Source organism: Fistularia commersonii, chromosome 13 (assembly GCF_037954325.1).
Source record: "Fistularia commersonii isolate RoL2024-O1a breed Wild chromosome 13, RoL_Fcom_v1.0, whole genome shotgun sequence".
NCBI classification, from domain to species: Eukaryota; Metazoa; Chordata; class Actinopteri; order Syngnathiformes; family Fistulariidae; genus Fistularia; species Fistularia commersonii.
The window spans coordinates 9,616,577-9,630,897 of record NC_141296.1 but is presented as its reverse complement, the minus strand read 5'-3'; the positions used below and the strand labels follow the sequence as shown (position 1 = coordinate 9,630,897).

Below are 14,321 nucleotides of genomic sequence, written 5' to 3'. Positions count from 1 at the left end.
ATGCACAATTTAGCAAAACCAAAAACAAAAAAATGCACATAAAAAAACTACATGTATTGACCCAGAAATATGCAGGAAATTACCCAAAAAGGTGCCAGAAACAGAAATATATGGTTGCAAAGCAATTTTAATTAAGTTGGACAGTTGCTTCTGAAGGTGACATATATGGGAAGTCTTTCACATAATCTTTCACGAAGGGTTATTCACCAATCATTTGTGAAGAAAATCAGTTTCCCGCTGATCGTCTTCAAAATGGTTAATTTCACTGAGCACAGGTACAATTGTATTTTTTGACCATTTTCATTTTAAGGCCGGCTTCATTGCCAGAAGCTGCGTGAGGTTCTGTTAAGAATAAGAATAATAAGAATAAAGAACGACTTTATTTATTCCGAAGGAAATTGTTGTGCCAGAGTTTCAGGTAAAACATAACAATAATAAATAATAGTAGGAAATTGTAAAAAAAACAGTAAAAAAAAAGGGGGGGGGGGAGAATAAGAAATAAAAATAAAACTATAAAGTGTCAAAGTCAAGGCTGTAAAGTGTTTTAAGGTCTTATGTACAAAGATTTGAAGATTCCCTGCGGCTGAAGGAAGAGGAATTAAAAAGTCTGATAGCCTCAGGTAGGAAAGACCTCCTGTGGCGTTCAGTTATAGACTTGCTTCTTGACCCCTGAGAGGAAGATGACCGATGTGTAAAAGATAAATAGTTGTTCTGTTAACTCTTTCCATCATGTGCATTCTGTTTATGGATTTCAATCTGGCTGCTCACCTGCAGCTCGTTAAAGATCGTTCACCCCGCGGATCTTTATCGATCTGAGGTCGTCACACGTCGATCAACAGCTATCGCGCCAAGATCAACTCGGAACAGTTATGCAATAGCTTTCACTCCTATCGATTATTTGGGATGTGTAGTCACACGCTTTAACTTTGCCAGCGGGATCGGAAAGAAGAAGACTACACATCCCGGCAGACGTTGCGGCCCGTCGAATCAGTAGTTTTTTTCTGTGTGTAGTTCGCTGTACTTGAGAACGCGTTCATGATTCACTTCATTAATGATAAATAGTTGGGTGTCATGGCGGAACCAGCATCGTGTCCCGCTTTCCGTCTCGGACGGTCTCGATACGACCAGGTAGGATTCGGTTATTCCTCGCTGGCGGTGAGTTTCATCACATTTTTTGTTTTGAAAGCGTCTCTGCCGGTGGGGGAGAAAAAAAAAAAAAAAAAAAAAAAAAAAAACAGGTTCACCATCCGCTCCCGGATGCTGCCGCTCTCCGGACCAAAGTTGTATTCGAGCCACCACTTGGACGGATTTCTGGAAAACTGCTGCAACTTTCTGCTGATAATCCACTTGTGATGTTTGTTTATTATTTCGGATGATCATCTCCAGCCAAATATTACACTCTTCCCTTGGTGCAACATCCTCTCTGCTCAAGCCTGCAGCCCCATGTCGCTCGCTTTCCTTTGTTTTTCTTTCATCTTTGCTGTTTTATTTACAGTCTATCAGATTATGTTGATCATGCACGTATTTATTATAGTTTTTTTTTAATTATTGTTTTTCTTATTTGGCTAAATCCAGAGCACATCTCGCCGTGAACGTGTTGTCGCCCTCCGGGTTGTGATCGAGATTATCGGGCTGTCTGTTCATATATGAAACCCATTTATCAATTTTCAACTCTCCCTAGGCTGTGTTACATCGATCAGCCCTGAAAAATCACCTTCACGACATCCCAGGTTGCACATAAAGTCAAACACAGCAGCAGTTGCAGTTCACAGGATGCGCTTTTGGGAGATCACCCATCTCATGTTGTTTAAGTCTATATGGTGACTGAGGTCACATCACTTTTACATTGTTATGTCGTTTTAACCCAAATGCTGAAATGTCTTTGCACAGAGCCTTGGGGAAAGCGACTCATCTCAAGTTTAATCTGACACCGCGATAGCGACGTATAAGTGATTCACATACTTCATTTCCAAGACCATTATTTTATTATTATTCGAAAAAGAGAGAGCATTATCAGGCTGCATGTTGCCGTGAATTCAAAGTGTCTCCACACGGTGTCAAATCTTTTCAGTTTGAACTCTAAACCTCCCTTGTTTGTCTCCACTCTCAAACTGCAGTGCACACCAGGTTGATAAATGTGCTGTAATGATTTCAATACCTTGCATCAATGTAGTTAAAATTAGGCCAGTCCTTGAATCAGCATAAATTTTGTGTGGTTTGTCTGCTAGGCTGCGTCTCCTCTCTCTCTCCTTGTTGTGTACTCTCCGGGGAGCTGAAGCTCATGCATAATTAAAGCGAGCTCCTCACATGGATCCTCTCTCTCCTGCCCTCTCTAAAACAGCAACACAGCACATATGGTGTGTTAGAGGAGCAGGCATGTGAAGGCAACTTGGCAGGAAAAAGTCGAGATTCTCTTGATTGTAACCCTTGAGGAGGAATGATGCGTGTTTCCGCCATCGCAACCGGTAACCACGTTCGAACGGTGATTAAGATACTGTAAAATAGGGTTTGTTCCGCTGTCTTTCCACCATGGTGTCCGCCCCTCAGAAATCATAAACGTCTCGCGGGGAAATCTGATCGAAACTGGCTTGTTTTGGTTTTCCAAAGAAAGTCCTGGCATTACTGGGCCTATTCAGACTGTTGGCACACTCACAGAGGTTGGCAAGAGCTGATTTAGACATTGAAGGGAACAGAAAACAGAATGCTTGACCAGCAGCTCTGAGCCCCAGGCGAATCTCAAAGCGAGTGCATGTGCAACTCTGATACGAATGTGGAAACTTAATCTGAAATTCAAATCATCTTAATGTCTTTTAATCGGTTAGTAAAACCTGGATGTTTACATCCCTCTCAGTAATTGTTAAAAAAACAGTCTTAAGCTTTTTTAAAATGTACAAACTAATATTAAACATCTTCTAACTGTGACACAACCATGAATTATTTCTTTCAAAATGGTGGTAATTGTATTTTCTAGATCCTGATTTTGATGTTTGTCTCTTTGTGTTTTTTAACAGTGACAAGTCTGTGCTCACCTGAAAATGTGAGCGAAAATGCCTTTCAGTGATTTAAAATTAAAAAAAAAATCAGGAAAAAAAAGGAAAACAAAAATCTTCAACCTGAATATCAAAATTTTGCCAGTTAAAATTAGAATTAGAAAATTAGTTCTATGGAGCACCCAACCTCCTGCTCCCAAACACTGTCAATGACAGGGCATTATGACGCAGTTTGTGTCCTGCAAGTGAAATGAAAATTTTAAAAGGCACAGTTACATATGTATTTGTAGCATAAAAACAGAATTAGGAGGTGGCATTTTTAATATGTATTTCCCTTTGCAGAAACCATTTAGCAATTTGCTTTTATGGAGCCGAGTGTGCCTGAAAGGATTCTCATTAGTAGTGAAACTGCTGAAGATATACTTTCAGAGTACTCAGAGTTGAGTTTGGCAAGAGCACTGCTTCTGTATCATTGGTACCTGGGACCGATTCAATTTGGAGCATCGGGTAGAAAAACGTTTTTTGGAGCTTCAGAGAAAAGCCTCCTGATGAGTCAGCTGGGTGACTCGAAATTATTGTATCAATTTCTTTTTTTAGGGATCCTTTTTTGGTCGTCTCAGACACTTTGTTGACGTCATCGACCCGAGCACCCTGTTTGTGACCGAGGTAATGTTTATGCACATTCCTCAGCGATAAATTGCACAGTTTGGTTTTCAGCAAAGGATCAACGATAAATCAGTTTGATCTTGATAAAATTGATAGATAGGAAATCATTTCTATCTTGACTGATGAATGATTTAGTATGTATTTAAGGATTCTCTGTTAATCAATTAATTTGCTTTTTATTGCATGATATAAGTATTTGACACATCAGAAAAACAGAACTTAATATTTGGTAAATAAGTATTTGATCACCTACCAACCCGTAAGAATTGCAGCTCTCACGGACCTATTAGTTCTTCTTTAAGAAGCCCTCCTGTTCTCCACTCATTTCCTGCTTTAACTGCACCAGTTTGAACTCGGTACCTGTATAAATACACCTGTCCACACACTCAATCAACCAAATTCCAACCTCTCCACAATGGCCAAGATCAGAGAGCTGTGTAAGGACATCGGGGATAAAATTGCAGACCTGCACGAGGCTGGGATGGGTTACAGGACAATAGGCAAGCAGCTTGGTGAGAAGGCAACAACTGTTGGCACAATTATTAGAAAATGGAAGAATTCAAGATGACGGTCCATCCGCCTTAGTCTGGGGCTTCATGCAAGATCTCATGTCTCGGGGCATCAGCGATCATGAGGAAGGTGAAGAATCAGAACAACACGCCTTGACCTGGTCAATGGCCTGAAGAGAGCTGGGACCACAGTCTCAATGAAATCCTACAGCGCACACAAGGTCCTCCCTGCTCAATCCAGCACATGTCCAGGCCTGTCTGAAGTTTGCCAATGACCATCTGGATGATCCAGAGGAGGAATGGAAGAAGGGCATGGGGTCTGATGTGACAAAAATAGAGCTTTTTGGTCTAAACTCCACTCGCTGTGTTTGGAGGAGGAAGAAGTATGAGTATAACTCCAAGAACACCATCCCAACTGTGAAGGATGGAGATGGAAATATTCTTTGTGGATGCTTTTCTGTAAAGGGGACAGGACGACCGCACCGTATTGAGGGGAGGATAGATGGGACCATGCATCGGAAGATCTTGGCCGACAACCTCCTTCCCTCAGTCAGAGCCTGAGGATTGGTTGTGGCTTGATCTTCCAGCATGACAACATTCCGTAACACACAGCCAGGGCAACTAAGGAGTGGCTCTGTAAGAAGCATGTCAAGGTCCTGGAGCGGCCTATTTAGTCTCCAGGCCTGAACCCAATAGAAAATCTTTGGTGGTAGCTTAAAGTCCATTCGGCCCAGCGACTGCCCCGAAACCTGAAGGATCTGGAGAAGAGCTGTATGGAGGAGTGGGCCAATATCCCTGTTGCAATGTGTGCAAACCTGCTTGAGAACTGCAGGAAACATCTGATCTCTGTAATTGCCAACAAAGGTTTCTGTACCAAATATTAACATCTGTTTTTCTGATGTATCACTTATGTCATGCAATATAAAACAAATTAATTATTCAAAATCATACAATGTGTTTTTTTCTGGTTTTCTGGCTCTACAGTTGAAGAGTACCTATGATAAAAATTACAGACCTCTACATGCTTTGAAAGTGGTAAAAGCTGAAAAATCAGCAGTGCACCAAAGACTTGTTCTCCCCACTGTATTTATTTGTATAAATTAAATGTCTGCCCATTCCAACACATAAGATAGTCATTTCAATACCAGACCATTATACGCCACACTTATTTTTGAACTGTCTTGAAAATATTGTGGCACCCCTCTGTTTATACGTAGAAACGATTGACAGAGTGTGTTAAACTCCTGGATGATTATAAACATGGCACACTTCCACCTGGGGTCTCCGATCTTCAGGTGAGTCCTTTCTCATGCCAACATGATTTATAACCGACCAATTTACATGTCAAATAAAAGAACAATAACCTTTTTACTTAATGTGGGAAGCTACATAATGTTAGTCATGCAGCTTAGAAATGCTTTTTGATAAATGTCAAGTTTGGTAATTGACTGTTCTGTTTTTTTCTTATTTTAACCCGCAGCTGTGGGAAGCCCAAAAGGTCAAGCAGGTTAGTGACCCAGCACTTGTAATTTTCCTGCACGTCACACATTCAAGTCTCAGACCTCCTGATGGCATGAATTTGATGCCATGATCTGTGCACGCAGGCCATCATTCATCCAGACACAGGCGATAAGATCTTCATGCCATTCCGAATGTCAGGTACGACCCCAGATGAAGATCTGAAGTGCTTAAAGTCAGTCCATTCTGTGGTTGTTCTTTCACTGAAAATCATTTTCTTGGTGTGCAGGTTATGTACCATTCGGAACGCCGATTGTAAGTTCCATTTGAGAATCATTCATTTTCGATGCATCATGAAGCTTTTGCCCAGTGTTTCATGACAACGCCAAACAGTTATCCATTTACATGGTCACTTTTGGAGACAGATAAAATACAATTCTGACTCAATTTTCAGCAAAAAATAAGCTTTCGTTCCCTGGTTTCATCTAGGTCATTGGCCTTCTTCTCCCTAATCAGACCATGGTGTCGACCATTATATGGCAGGTAATGTAAAGTAAAAGGCAGTTGGCGAACTTTTGCATTTTTGTAGTCATTATGTTACTATATGTGTGTTAATAATAATGTTAAGAAGTTTGCTTTTATGTTAAGTCCTTTCCATTCTTACACTATAAACAAATAAGAATAAGTATATGATCCGAATCATGAAAATCTTTCTTTTACCGTTTCTCTCTTAAATGTTTTTTCTTATACTGCTTTCCTCCTCTCTCCTCCTGTACAACATGAATTTATTCTTTGAAATCTCCCTAATTTCCATGCCACTGACCTGAAGTGGCTGAATCAGAGCCACAATGCCTGTGTGAACTATGCCAATCGCAACGCTACCAAGGTGGGACGGACATCCAAGTTTTTTTTTTTCTGCTTTGCCTAAATTTGTCATTTTTCTGCTTATCATTTTTGATATCGAAATCGTCTTTAGAATACCCAGTTGAGAAGTATCAATATGAATTCCTGTATAAAGCCATTGAGTTAAAATGCTTTATCCCACTTTAGCCGACACCAACATCCAAGTTTCTTCAAGGCTACATGGGAGCTGTAACAAGTGCTGTATCTATTGCAGTGAGTGTTTCTTTCCAGAAACACAAATCTGCATCATAATTGATTGTATAAAATGTTATAGAGTATCTTTTATTCCTTTTTTTATTTATTTATTTTTCTTCGAGGTCGGACTGAATGTTCTGATTCAAAAGGCAAACAAGCTGAGTCCTGCCACCAGAATGATAATACAGAGATTCGTCCCCTTTCCGGCTGTAGGTGGGTTTTCAAAGGACCCTGTGTAATTACCATCAAGGGGGGTAATTATGTGGCCCTCTTGTGGTTGGAGGTACAACAATGTCATTAGTTTCACATAAACTTGCCCAGGAAAGACTATTTACTCTATTTGGAATTACCAAAGCAGTTGATTTTTATTAAGTTACATATTGGCCAAGTTATCGTCTGATTTTTTTTTTTTTTTTTTTTTTCTGATATTTTTTTCTTTCTAATTGTCTCAAAATTTCCTCCCACTGCTCTGTCTGATCTCAGTGAAATGTGTCTCTCCTTAGCTAGTGCAAATATTTGCAACGTGGGCCTGATGAGGCATAATGAGTTGTCGGAAGGTATTGATGTGCTGGACAGCGCAGGGAATGTGGTTGGGTCCTCCAAAATTGCAGCAAGACATGTAAGTTTCATCAGGTACTCTTATGATGGTTAATATATTGTAATTGTGTTATTTTTGAGGAACTGATTTGTGAATTGGCTAGAAATGCATTATTTCTTGAGCTCTTGTCAGTCAGTGCCATCTGATATTGTAAAAGGGAAAATTAAATCCAACTCAGTGCAGTGTTTGAAATGAGGCGTGTGCACAATGTTCTTGTCTTTATCCCCAGGCAATTACAGAGACTGCTTTCACACGTGTGGTCCTGCCCATGCCAATCTTTGTGCTGCCCCCCATCATCATGTCCTATCTTGAGAGGTCTGTTGACTTTTTTTCTGATGCTGAAACTGCATCAGTTTTATACATTTGCAAATAACAGTTTTCAGAGTATTACTCACTTGACCATTGCTGCTTTAGAATATGATAATCATGGAAAATGACAGAAGTTTACAGGGCCCATATGTATGTATGTGTGTGTGTGTGTGTGTGTGTGTGTGTGTGTGTGTGTGTGTGTGTGTGTGTGTGTGTGTGTGTGTGTGTGTGTGTAAATGTATATATGTTTTTTTGTATGTATGTATGCATATATGTATGAAATGAAGGGCTCTATTTTGGGTACCACAAGGTCAGTGTCCAAAGAACAGGCAGCAGTGGATTTTTAGTAAGGCATGGCACTTTTTTTCAGGAGACAATCCAAGGGTTGGGTTTAAAGTACTTTGGGAGACAAATGTGACTGAGACACAGGTGTCTCTCTGTCTCAGTATTTGTGTTAGTGGACTCACCAGGAGGAAGATATGAGCTACAGTACACTCGAGTCATCCTGACAAAGCTCACCATTGTTTCTTTTACAACACAAAGAATATACAGTATATCATTCACAAAGCCTTCAGCTTCCTGCAGCAACATAAAAAAACATACCTTTTTCCACACATTTCATTTTCTTTTCTTTATTTGTCACATATTGTAATTGATGTAACAGTTTTGATGGAAAATCAGGTGTGATTCTGTCTGGGATCTCTTGTAGATGCACATATTTTCTTCAGTATAGATTTTTCCTTAATAGTTGTAATGCAGGGATGTAATGCAGATCCATAGTAAATTAATAAAATATATTGCTGAGTTAGAGGGGAAAAATACTACAAAAAAACATCCACCATAACTATGGTGTGTGTGTATCTGTCCTTGCTGCAGGACATTTATATATCATATATGCATGTCAAACATTGTATTCTTGATTAGATCAAAAGTTTTGGCTATGGTATTGATGCTCCAAGATGGCTAACACTCTTTATCCAAAAGTTAACACTAATATGTCATTATGGCTAATCTGTGCACATAATACTCAGTCAGGTATTGATCTGGATTAAGACTTAACGCTACATGCCTTGACTGATATTTATTGAAAACAAGGCCGAGAGTCGCAGGCCAGTGTTGTGCCTGTGGGAGAACCTTCTTGCTAAATATCCGAATGCTGATGTTTGTCAGATTTGTCTTTGTCATGTCTATTATATTAGACCTTAAATTATAAGAACTCTGAAAGATATCTGCTAAATTGTGTTTTCAGTCTTAAGGATTGGGTATTTGGTTTAATTCAACAAATTTTAACAGATGCACAACAAGCTAGGACAGCAGTATTTGCAAGTTTTAATGACATGAGCCATGGCATGTTGTCTCTAGACAGAAAAAATGAATGGGCAGAGATCTAAAGATAAGGATAAGGCTTGACTTTATTGGTTCCACAACAGTAAAATTCAATTGTCACCGCAGATTGGAAGAATGTGTCGGAATACATAATAAACAACATTTCAAAGTGTGAGTAAAGTAAAACCCCAGTCACCAAATCAATGTAGCGCTGAGGAAGACATCATAATTTCAAGTGATGGCAGCAGCCATCTTTAGGCATATCAGATGTTTCACTTGCAATTTGCTCTGGCACTATTTAATTATCATATAAATGCACAGTACAGCTAATGGGGATCTGATTAGGCTTGTCATTTTAATTCTCACATTTTGAATTATTCTTTCTGAAGTCCTTCAGTGTGACCAAAAAGTGCTCTGTATGTTTATGGAGGACAGACATGTTGTGCCTCACTGCTTTTCATGTATTACCTCTATATAAAGGGTTGCTGCAGTATGAAAGGAAAGATTCACCTTTTTCTAACAGCACTAGAAGTTTGTGTTTGCATGCATGTGTTGGTTTTTTGTTTTTATTTTTGCTTTTTTCTAGTTAAATTGTGTATTGCACATTTTTCCCGGTACTAGAAGTTTCACCATGGGCAATCTTGCACCCATTAATTGTGGGAACTTGCTTCCCTTTAAGATTTGTAAAAAATATTTTTCTCTGTGCTTCTGCATTCATGTGGGATTGTTCTACAGAGCAGGCTAATGTTTCCTTTTATCACACTTTTGTGTAGACTGAGATTCCTGCAGAGCAACCGGAGATTGTTGTTACCTATCCACAGCCTCACGTGCCTGGTTACCTTTGGTCTCTCCCTGCCTGTGGCCATCAGCCTGTTCCCACAGATGTCTCAGGTACAGTGTGCTGTATACTCTCACAGACTGCTACCACTGCTGTTTCAAGACCAGATGGCACAGGGAGCAGCTGGGAAGAAATTCAGATTACACATACACCACTTGACATGCATGGCCCCTTGTGTGTGTGTGTGCGCGTGCGTGTGCGTGCCCCCAGTTATTCCAGATGTCAATTTGCCCATCTAATTAAATGTCAAAATAATTTTCAAGCTTATAGCTAAAATTTGACCTATCTTTGTCTCTTTGTCCTTGCTTTTTTTCTTTTTCTTTTTCGCAGATTGAGGTGTCTCGCCTCGAGCCAGAGATTGCCATGGCAACACATTGCAAGGTTGTGACCTACAACAAGGGTTTATGATAGATGGCATTGTGTTGAAGAGGATGGGTCTGCATTGTGAGTGCACTATGAGGAGCATCTTTGGCCTCCTCTTATCAAGAAGTTTTAAAATTTCAGCTGCAATGTCAAAACCTATAGTTTATCAAATGCTGTTAACACTAAAAAAAACTGTATAATCCCTAAATGCTGTCCTGTTCCTTTTGAAATGACAATAGCTGTATTTTCCCCTTTTATCTTCCCTTTATTGCTAATTTGATTTTACACAAAGAGCCCCACATATGAGAAATAGAAATAGTTTAATTGTATTAACAATACATAAACAAGTCAGTGTTTCTCAAACACAGGCATTATGGATATCTAAGTATATTGGCAAAAGTTCAGTAATGCAGTTTTAGCCTTTAGTAATGGTGCTTTGCTACTTAGGGGGAAACACAAGCCATAAATACAAATCAATCAAATCATCACAGTCCTGGTACAAAAGCCAAGCAAACAGATACCTTCAGTTTTTTTCAGTATTTTTAGGTAAATGTAATACCAATATGACTGGTGTTCCGTTTCTTAAAAACTCCGCACAGTTAACAGCAGGGTGGTAATGCACTGAATATTGTTGACAAATTCAAAATTACAATAAAGTGCCACAGTATGTAAGCCTGCTGGTGAGTATTGCAAGAGCCCTCCACAAAGCAATGCCTTTTGGACAGAAGCTGTTCTGTGATTCACTGTTAATTTGAAAATATTGTTTATAGATGCTTTGTCCTGTGTGGCATTTCATTATCAGACCTGTCACATCGAGCAGCGCATGTAAAAAAATATGTTTCTGCGCTCCATAAAATCCGGTGCTGATACGTCAGCAGTAAGCTAATATTGGCCTACATATTGTGGTTGATTTATAGTTCAATTTGTAGGCAGTTTTACATTTGTGATGGAAATGTTTTGTCTGAAGCAGCTTTGGAAAGAAGAGTTCCCTATCATCATATTTATGACTTCAAACTAGGGGAATCTATCGTTGATATTAGAATGATCAGATTTGACGTTTCATGGCTGATACCACTGCATTGTGTGGAACCAGAAAACCTTGTTTTACATCAAATTAATATTTGAAAAATCAATTGACTAAGTGCAATTTGTTTAAACCATGGAGACGGGCAATAAAAATATCTGGTGGTGAAGTCCATGAAGGACATGGATCTTTTCAATTAAAGAACGTATTTCTGTGAAAACATCTTGAGGTTCCTTGAGTTGATTGTATTGGTTTCCAGTGCATAACAATATGTGACTTTTATATATACAGCATACCTAAAATTACATCCTTTAAATACGTGTTGTCAGATTCATGTCAATACTGTATTTGAAAATACAGGAATGTTTCCAGATTTTTCTTGATATTGTATAACAACTGTGCTGGTGAGGAGAAGTCTTGTTTCCTCTTCTGACTATCACAGTCCATACTTAGTGTCTTGGACTTTTCCCTCATTTACAATAATTAGTTATTTAGTTTTTCTCAAGAAACATCGGGAGGATAGTTTTAGATGAAACCTTTTTTTTTCACACTCAGTTCTATATTTTTGGCTCTAATACCTTGTGTTTTAACAGAGAAAATTGAACTCCTGAGACAGAACGAAATGACAGGTACAGCACTTGTGAAAAAGAAAGTAAGAGGCACATTTTGTGATGGTCACTTTTAAAAAGGCCAATCTTGGGATCGTTCAGTTTTCTATATACATGTTAGAAACATAAAATGAATTAATTAATCATCTTGAGAAACTCCTGTGAGCTCATTTACTTTTCACTTGATGTACGATTTATGTTTATGAAGATTTATGTTCCATTAAATGAGGAAATGACAGTTGATACAGAGTATTTTAATCCTGTTAATGTGACACAACATACTGAACTCCTGTCTTTGTATTTTTTTCTACTGTAGCCAAATACATTTCCTTTGAGGCAAACAGAGGGATGTTTTATCCTACTTCTGATTTTTCAAACCACTGTATTCCTTATGTGTTATTTTTTGAACAATATTTTGGACAGACAAATTTGTATATTACTCTCCTAATTATAAAAGCATTTTTAATTCTTTATATTCTTGTGTAATAATTTGATTGCTACTTATTGTGTATTAAATGTGTGCCAATAAATATTATAACACAGTGATGTGTATTATATAAAAGCATAATAAAACACCTCATCCTCTCCCTTATATGTCCTACGGAAACTTTAATTCCACATATTTTCATTCTATAGGAACTTAGTAAATTAATATAATTCATTCTTATTCTCCTTTCGGCTTTTCCCTTAAGGGGTCAACCAGGGAATCCGCCTTCTCCATCCCCTATTTTTTGTAGCCTCTCTCACACCAACTACCTACATATCCTCTCTCACTATGTCCATTAATCTTCTCTTTGGTCTTCCTCTAGACCGCCTGCCTGGGAGCTCCAATTCCAGCATCCGTTTACCAATATATTCACTAGCCCTCCTCTGTACATGACCGAGACCGTCTTAGTCTGGCTTATTTGACCTTTCCCCAAAACATCTAATGTGCTGTCCCTCTGATAGACTCATTCCTGATCCTATCTATCCTGGTCACTCCCAAAGAAAACCTTAGCATCTTCATCTCTGCAACCTCTAGCTCTGCCTCCTGTCTTTTCATCATTGTCACAATTTCCAGGCCATACAGCATCGCTGGTCTCACCACTGTCTTGTACACATTTCCTTTCATTCTGCCCTCTATGCTGTCTCCATAGTACCCCTGACACTTTTCTCCACCCATTCCAACCTGCTTGAACCTGTCTCTTTACCTCTTTTCCACAATCTCTGTTGCCCTGGACTGCTGACCCGAAGTACTTGATATCCTCCAGCTTCGTGATCTCCACTCCCTGTAGCCTCATTGTTTCACCAGGGTTTCTCTCATTTACAGACGTATATTCTGTCTTCCCGCGACCAACCTTCATTCCTCGACTTTCCAGAGCATACCTCTCTATATTTTCCTCAACCTATTCTCTGTTCTCACCACAGATCACATCATCTGCAAACATCATGATCCATGGAGATTCCTGTCTAACCTCATCTGTCATTCCATCAACACTTCAAACAGGAAGGGGCTCAAAGCCGATCCCTGATGAAGTCCCACCTCCACCTTGAACTACTCTGTTACACCTACAGCACACTGCACCACTGTCTCACAGTGAGGATATATGTGCTGCACCAGTCTAACATACTTCTCTGCTATTCCAGACTTCCTCATACAATACCAGAGTTCCTCTCTTGGCATCCTGTCATGTGTTTTTCTAGGTCTACAAAAACGCAATGAAGCTCCCTCAGGCCTTCTCTGTACTTCTCTATTAGCATTCTCAAAGCAAATACTGCATCTGTAGTACTCTTTCTAGGCATGAAGCCATACTTCTGTTCACAAGTGCTGACTTATATATTATATTACATTATATTGCAGTCATTTTGCAGACGCTTTTATCCAAAGCGACTTACAAGAAGTGTAATTCAGTCACCAAAGATTTGAAGTACTAGTGGTCGGAAGTAAGAAGTGACCACTCAACCAAATAGCCATCTCAGAACCATATACATACATACATTCATTTCATCGTTAATTTTTTTTTTCCCCGGGGGAGTTGAAGGCTAAGTGCGATGTTCTCTTCAGCCCACTCACTATCCAACTTTTTATTTGCTAACCGCTTTCTCTGTATATACTCCTGCACTTCCTCATTCCACCACCAAGTCTACTTTTCTACCTGTCTCCCTGATAACATTAGCTGTAGTTGTCCAGTCATCTGGAAGCTCTCCCTGACCACCCATAGCCTTTCTCAACTCCTCCAGCAGGTCTTTTGGACACACAATATATCCACGTTGCTTCTCTGCATCATGTCAACCCACTATTTAGCTTTCCTGTTATTGTTCAAACTATTCAAACTCCCTACTCAGTCCTCTCCTCTATGCCAATGGAGATATAGACATGCCCTCCTCCTCTCTGCCTTCGACGAAAAGTAGCCCAGAACTTATATTGGCTCGGCTTCACTTATCAGTAAATAAAGAACTAAAACAATATTACTTAACTTTATGGAGCTTTTTAGCCGACTGAAAGCCTGACGGCTGTCATTTAACTGCAGAGTTGTGGTAAAAGCCACAGTCGC

General features: G+C 39.4%; 1 protein-coding gene across 4 annotated transcripts; it reads left to right on the top strand.

Annotated features, from left to right (window-relative positions):
* The first annotated feature begins 534 nt into the window (after positions 1-534).
* On the top strand, positions 535-12,375 carry sfxn5b (sideroflexin 5b). 4 transcript variants are annotated; one of them, XM_086157929.1, is made up of 14 exons: positions 535-1,128; positions 3,588-3,656; positions 5,383-5,460; positions 5,646-5,672; positions 5,770-5,824; positions 5,913-5,938; positions 6,113-6,166; positions 6,453-6,509; positions 6,674-6,739; positions 6,844-6,934; positions 7,225-7,340; positions 7,549-7,634; positions 9,728-9,845; positions 10,123-12,375. In XM_086157929.1, the coding sequence occupies exons 1-14, from the start codon at positions 1,072-1,074 to the stop codon at positions 10,198-10,200; spliced, it is 978 nt and encodes a 325-aa protein (XP_086014055.1). In that variant the 5' UTR covers positions 535-1,071; the 3' UTR covers positions 10,201-12,375. The 4 variants fall into 4 exon arrangements, with proteins under 4 accessions (XP_086014055.1, XP_086014054.1, XP_086014057.1 ...); XM_086157928.1 differs by having other exon boundaries at positions 535-1,155; XM_086157931.1 differs by lacking the exon at positions 3,588-3,656.
* Positions 12,376-14,321: the final 1,946 nt, after the last annotated feature.

What these genes read in the sequence shown, in the direction of transcription:
- sfxn5b (XM_086157928.1), top strand. Translation starts at nt 1,072, where the DNA reads ATGGCGGAACCAGCATCGTGTCCCGCTTTCCGTCTCGGACGGTCTCGA. An exon ending in TCGGTTATTCCTCGCTGGCG is followed by an intron (nt 1,156 to 3,587) that starts GTGAGTTTCATC and finishes TTCTTTTTTTAG; the next exon opens with GGATCCTTTTTTGGTCGTCT. An exon ending in CAAGTGCTGTATCTATTGCA is followed by an intron (nt 6,740 to 6,843) that starts GTGAGTGTTTCT and finishes TTTTTCTTCGAG; the next exon opens with GTCGGACTGAATGTTCTGAT.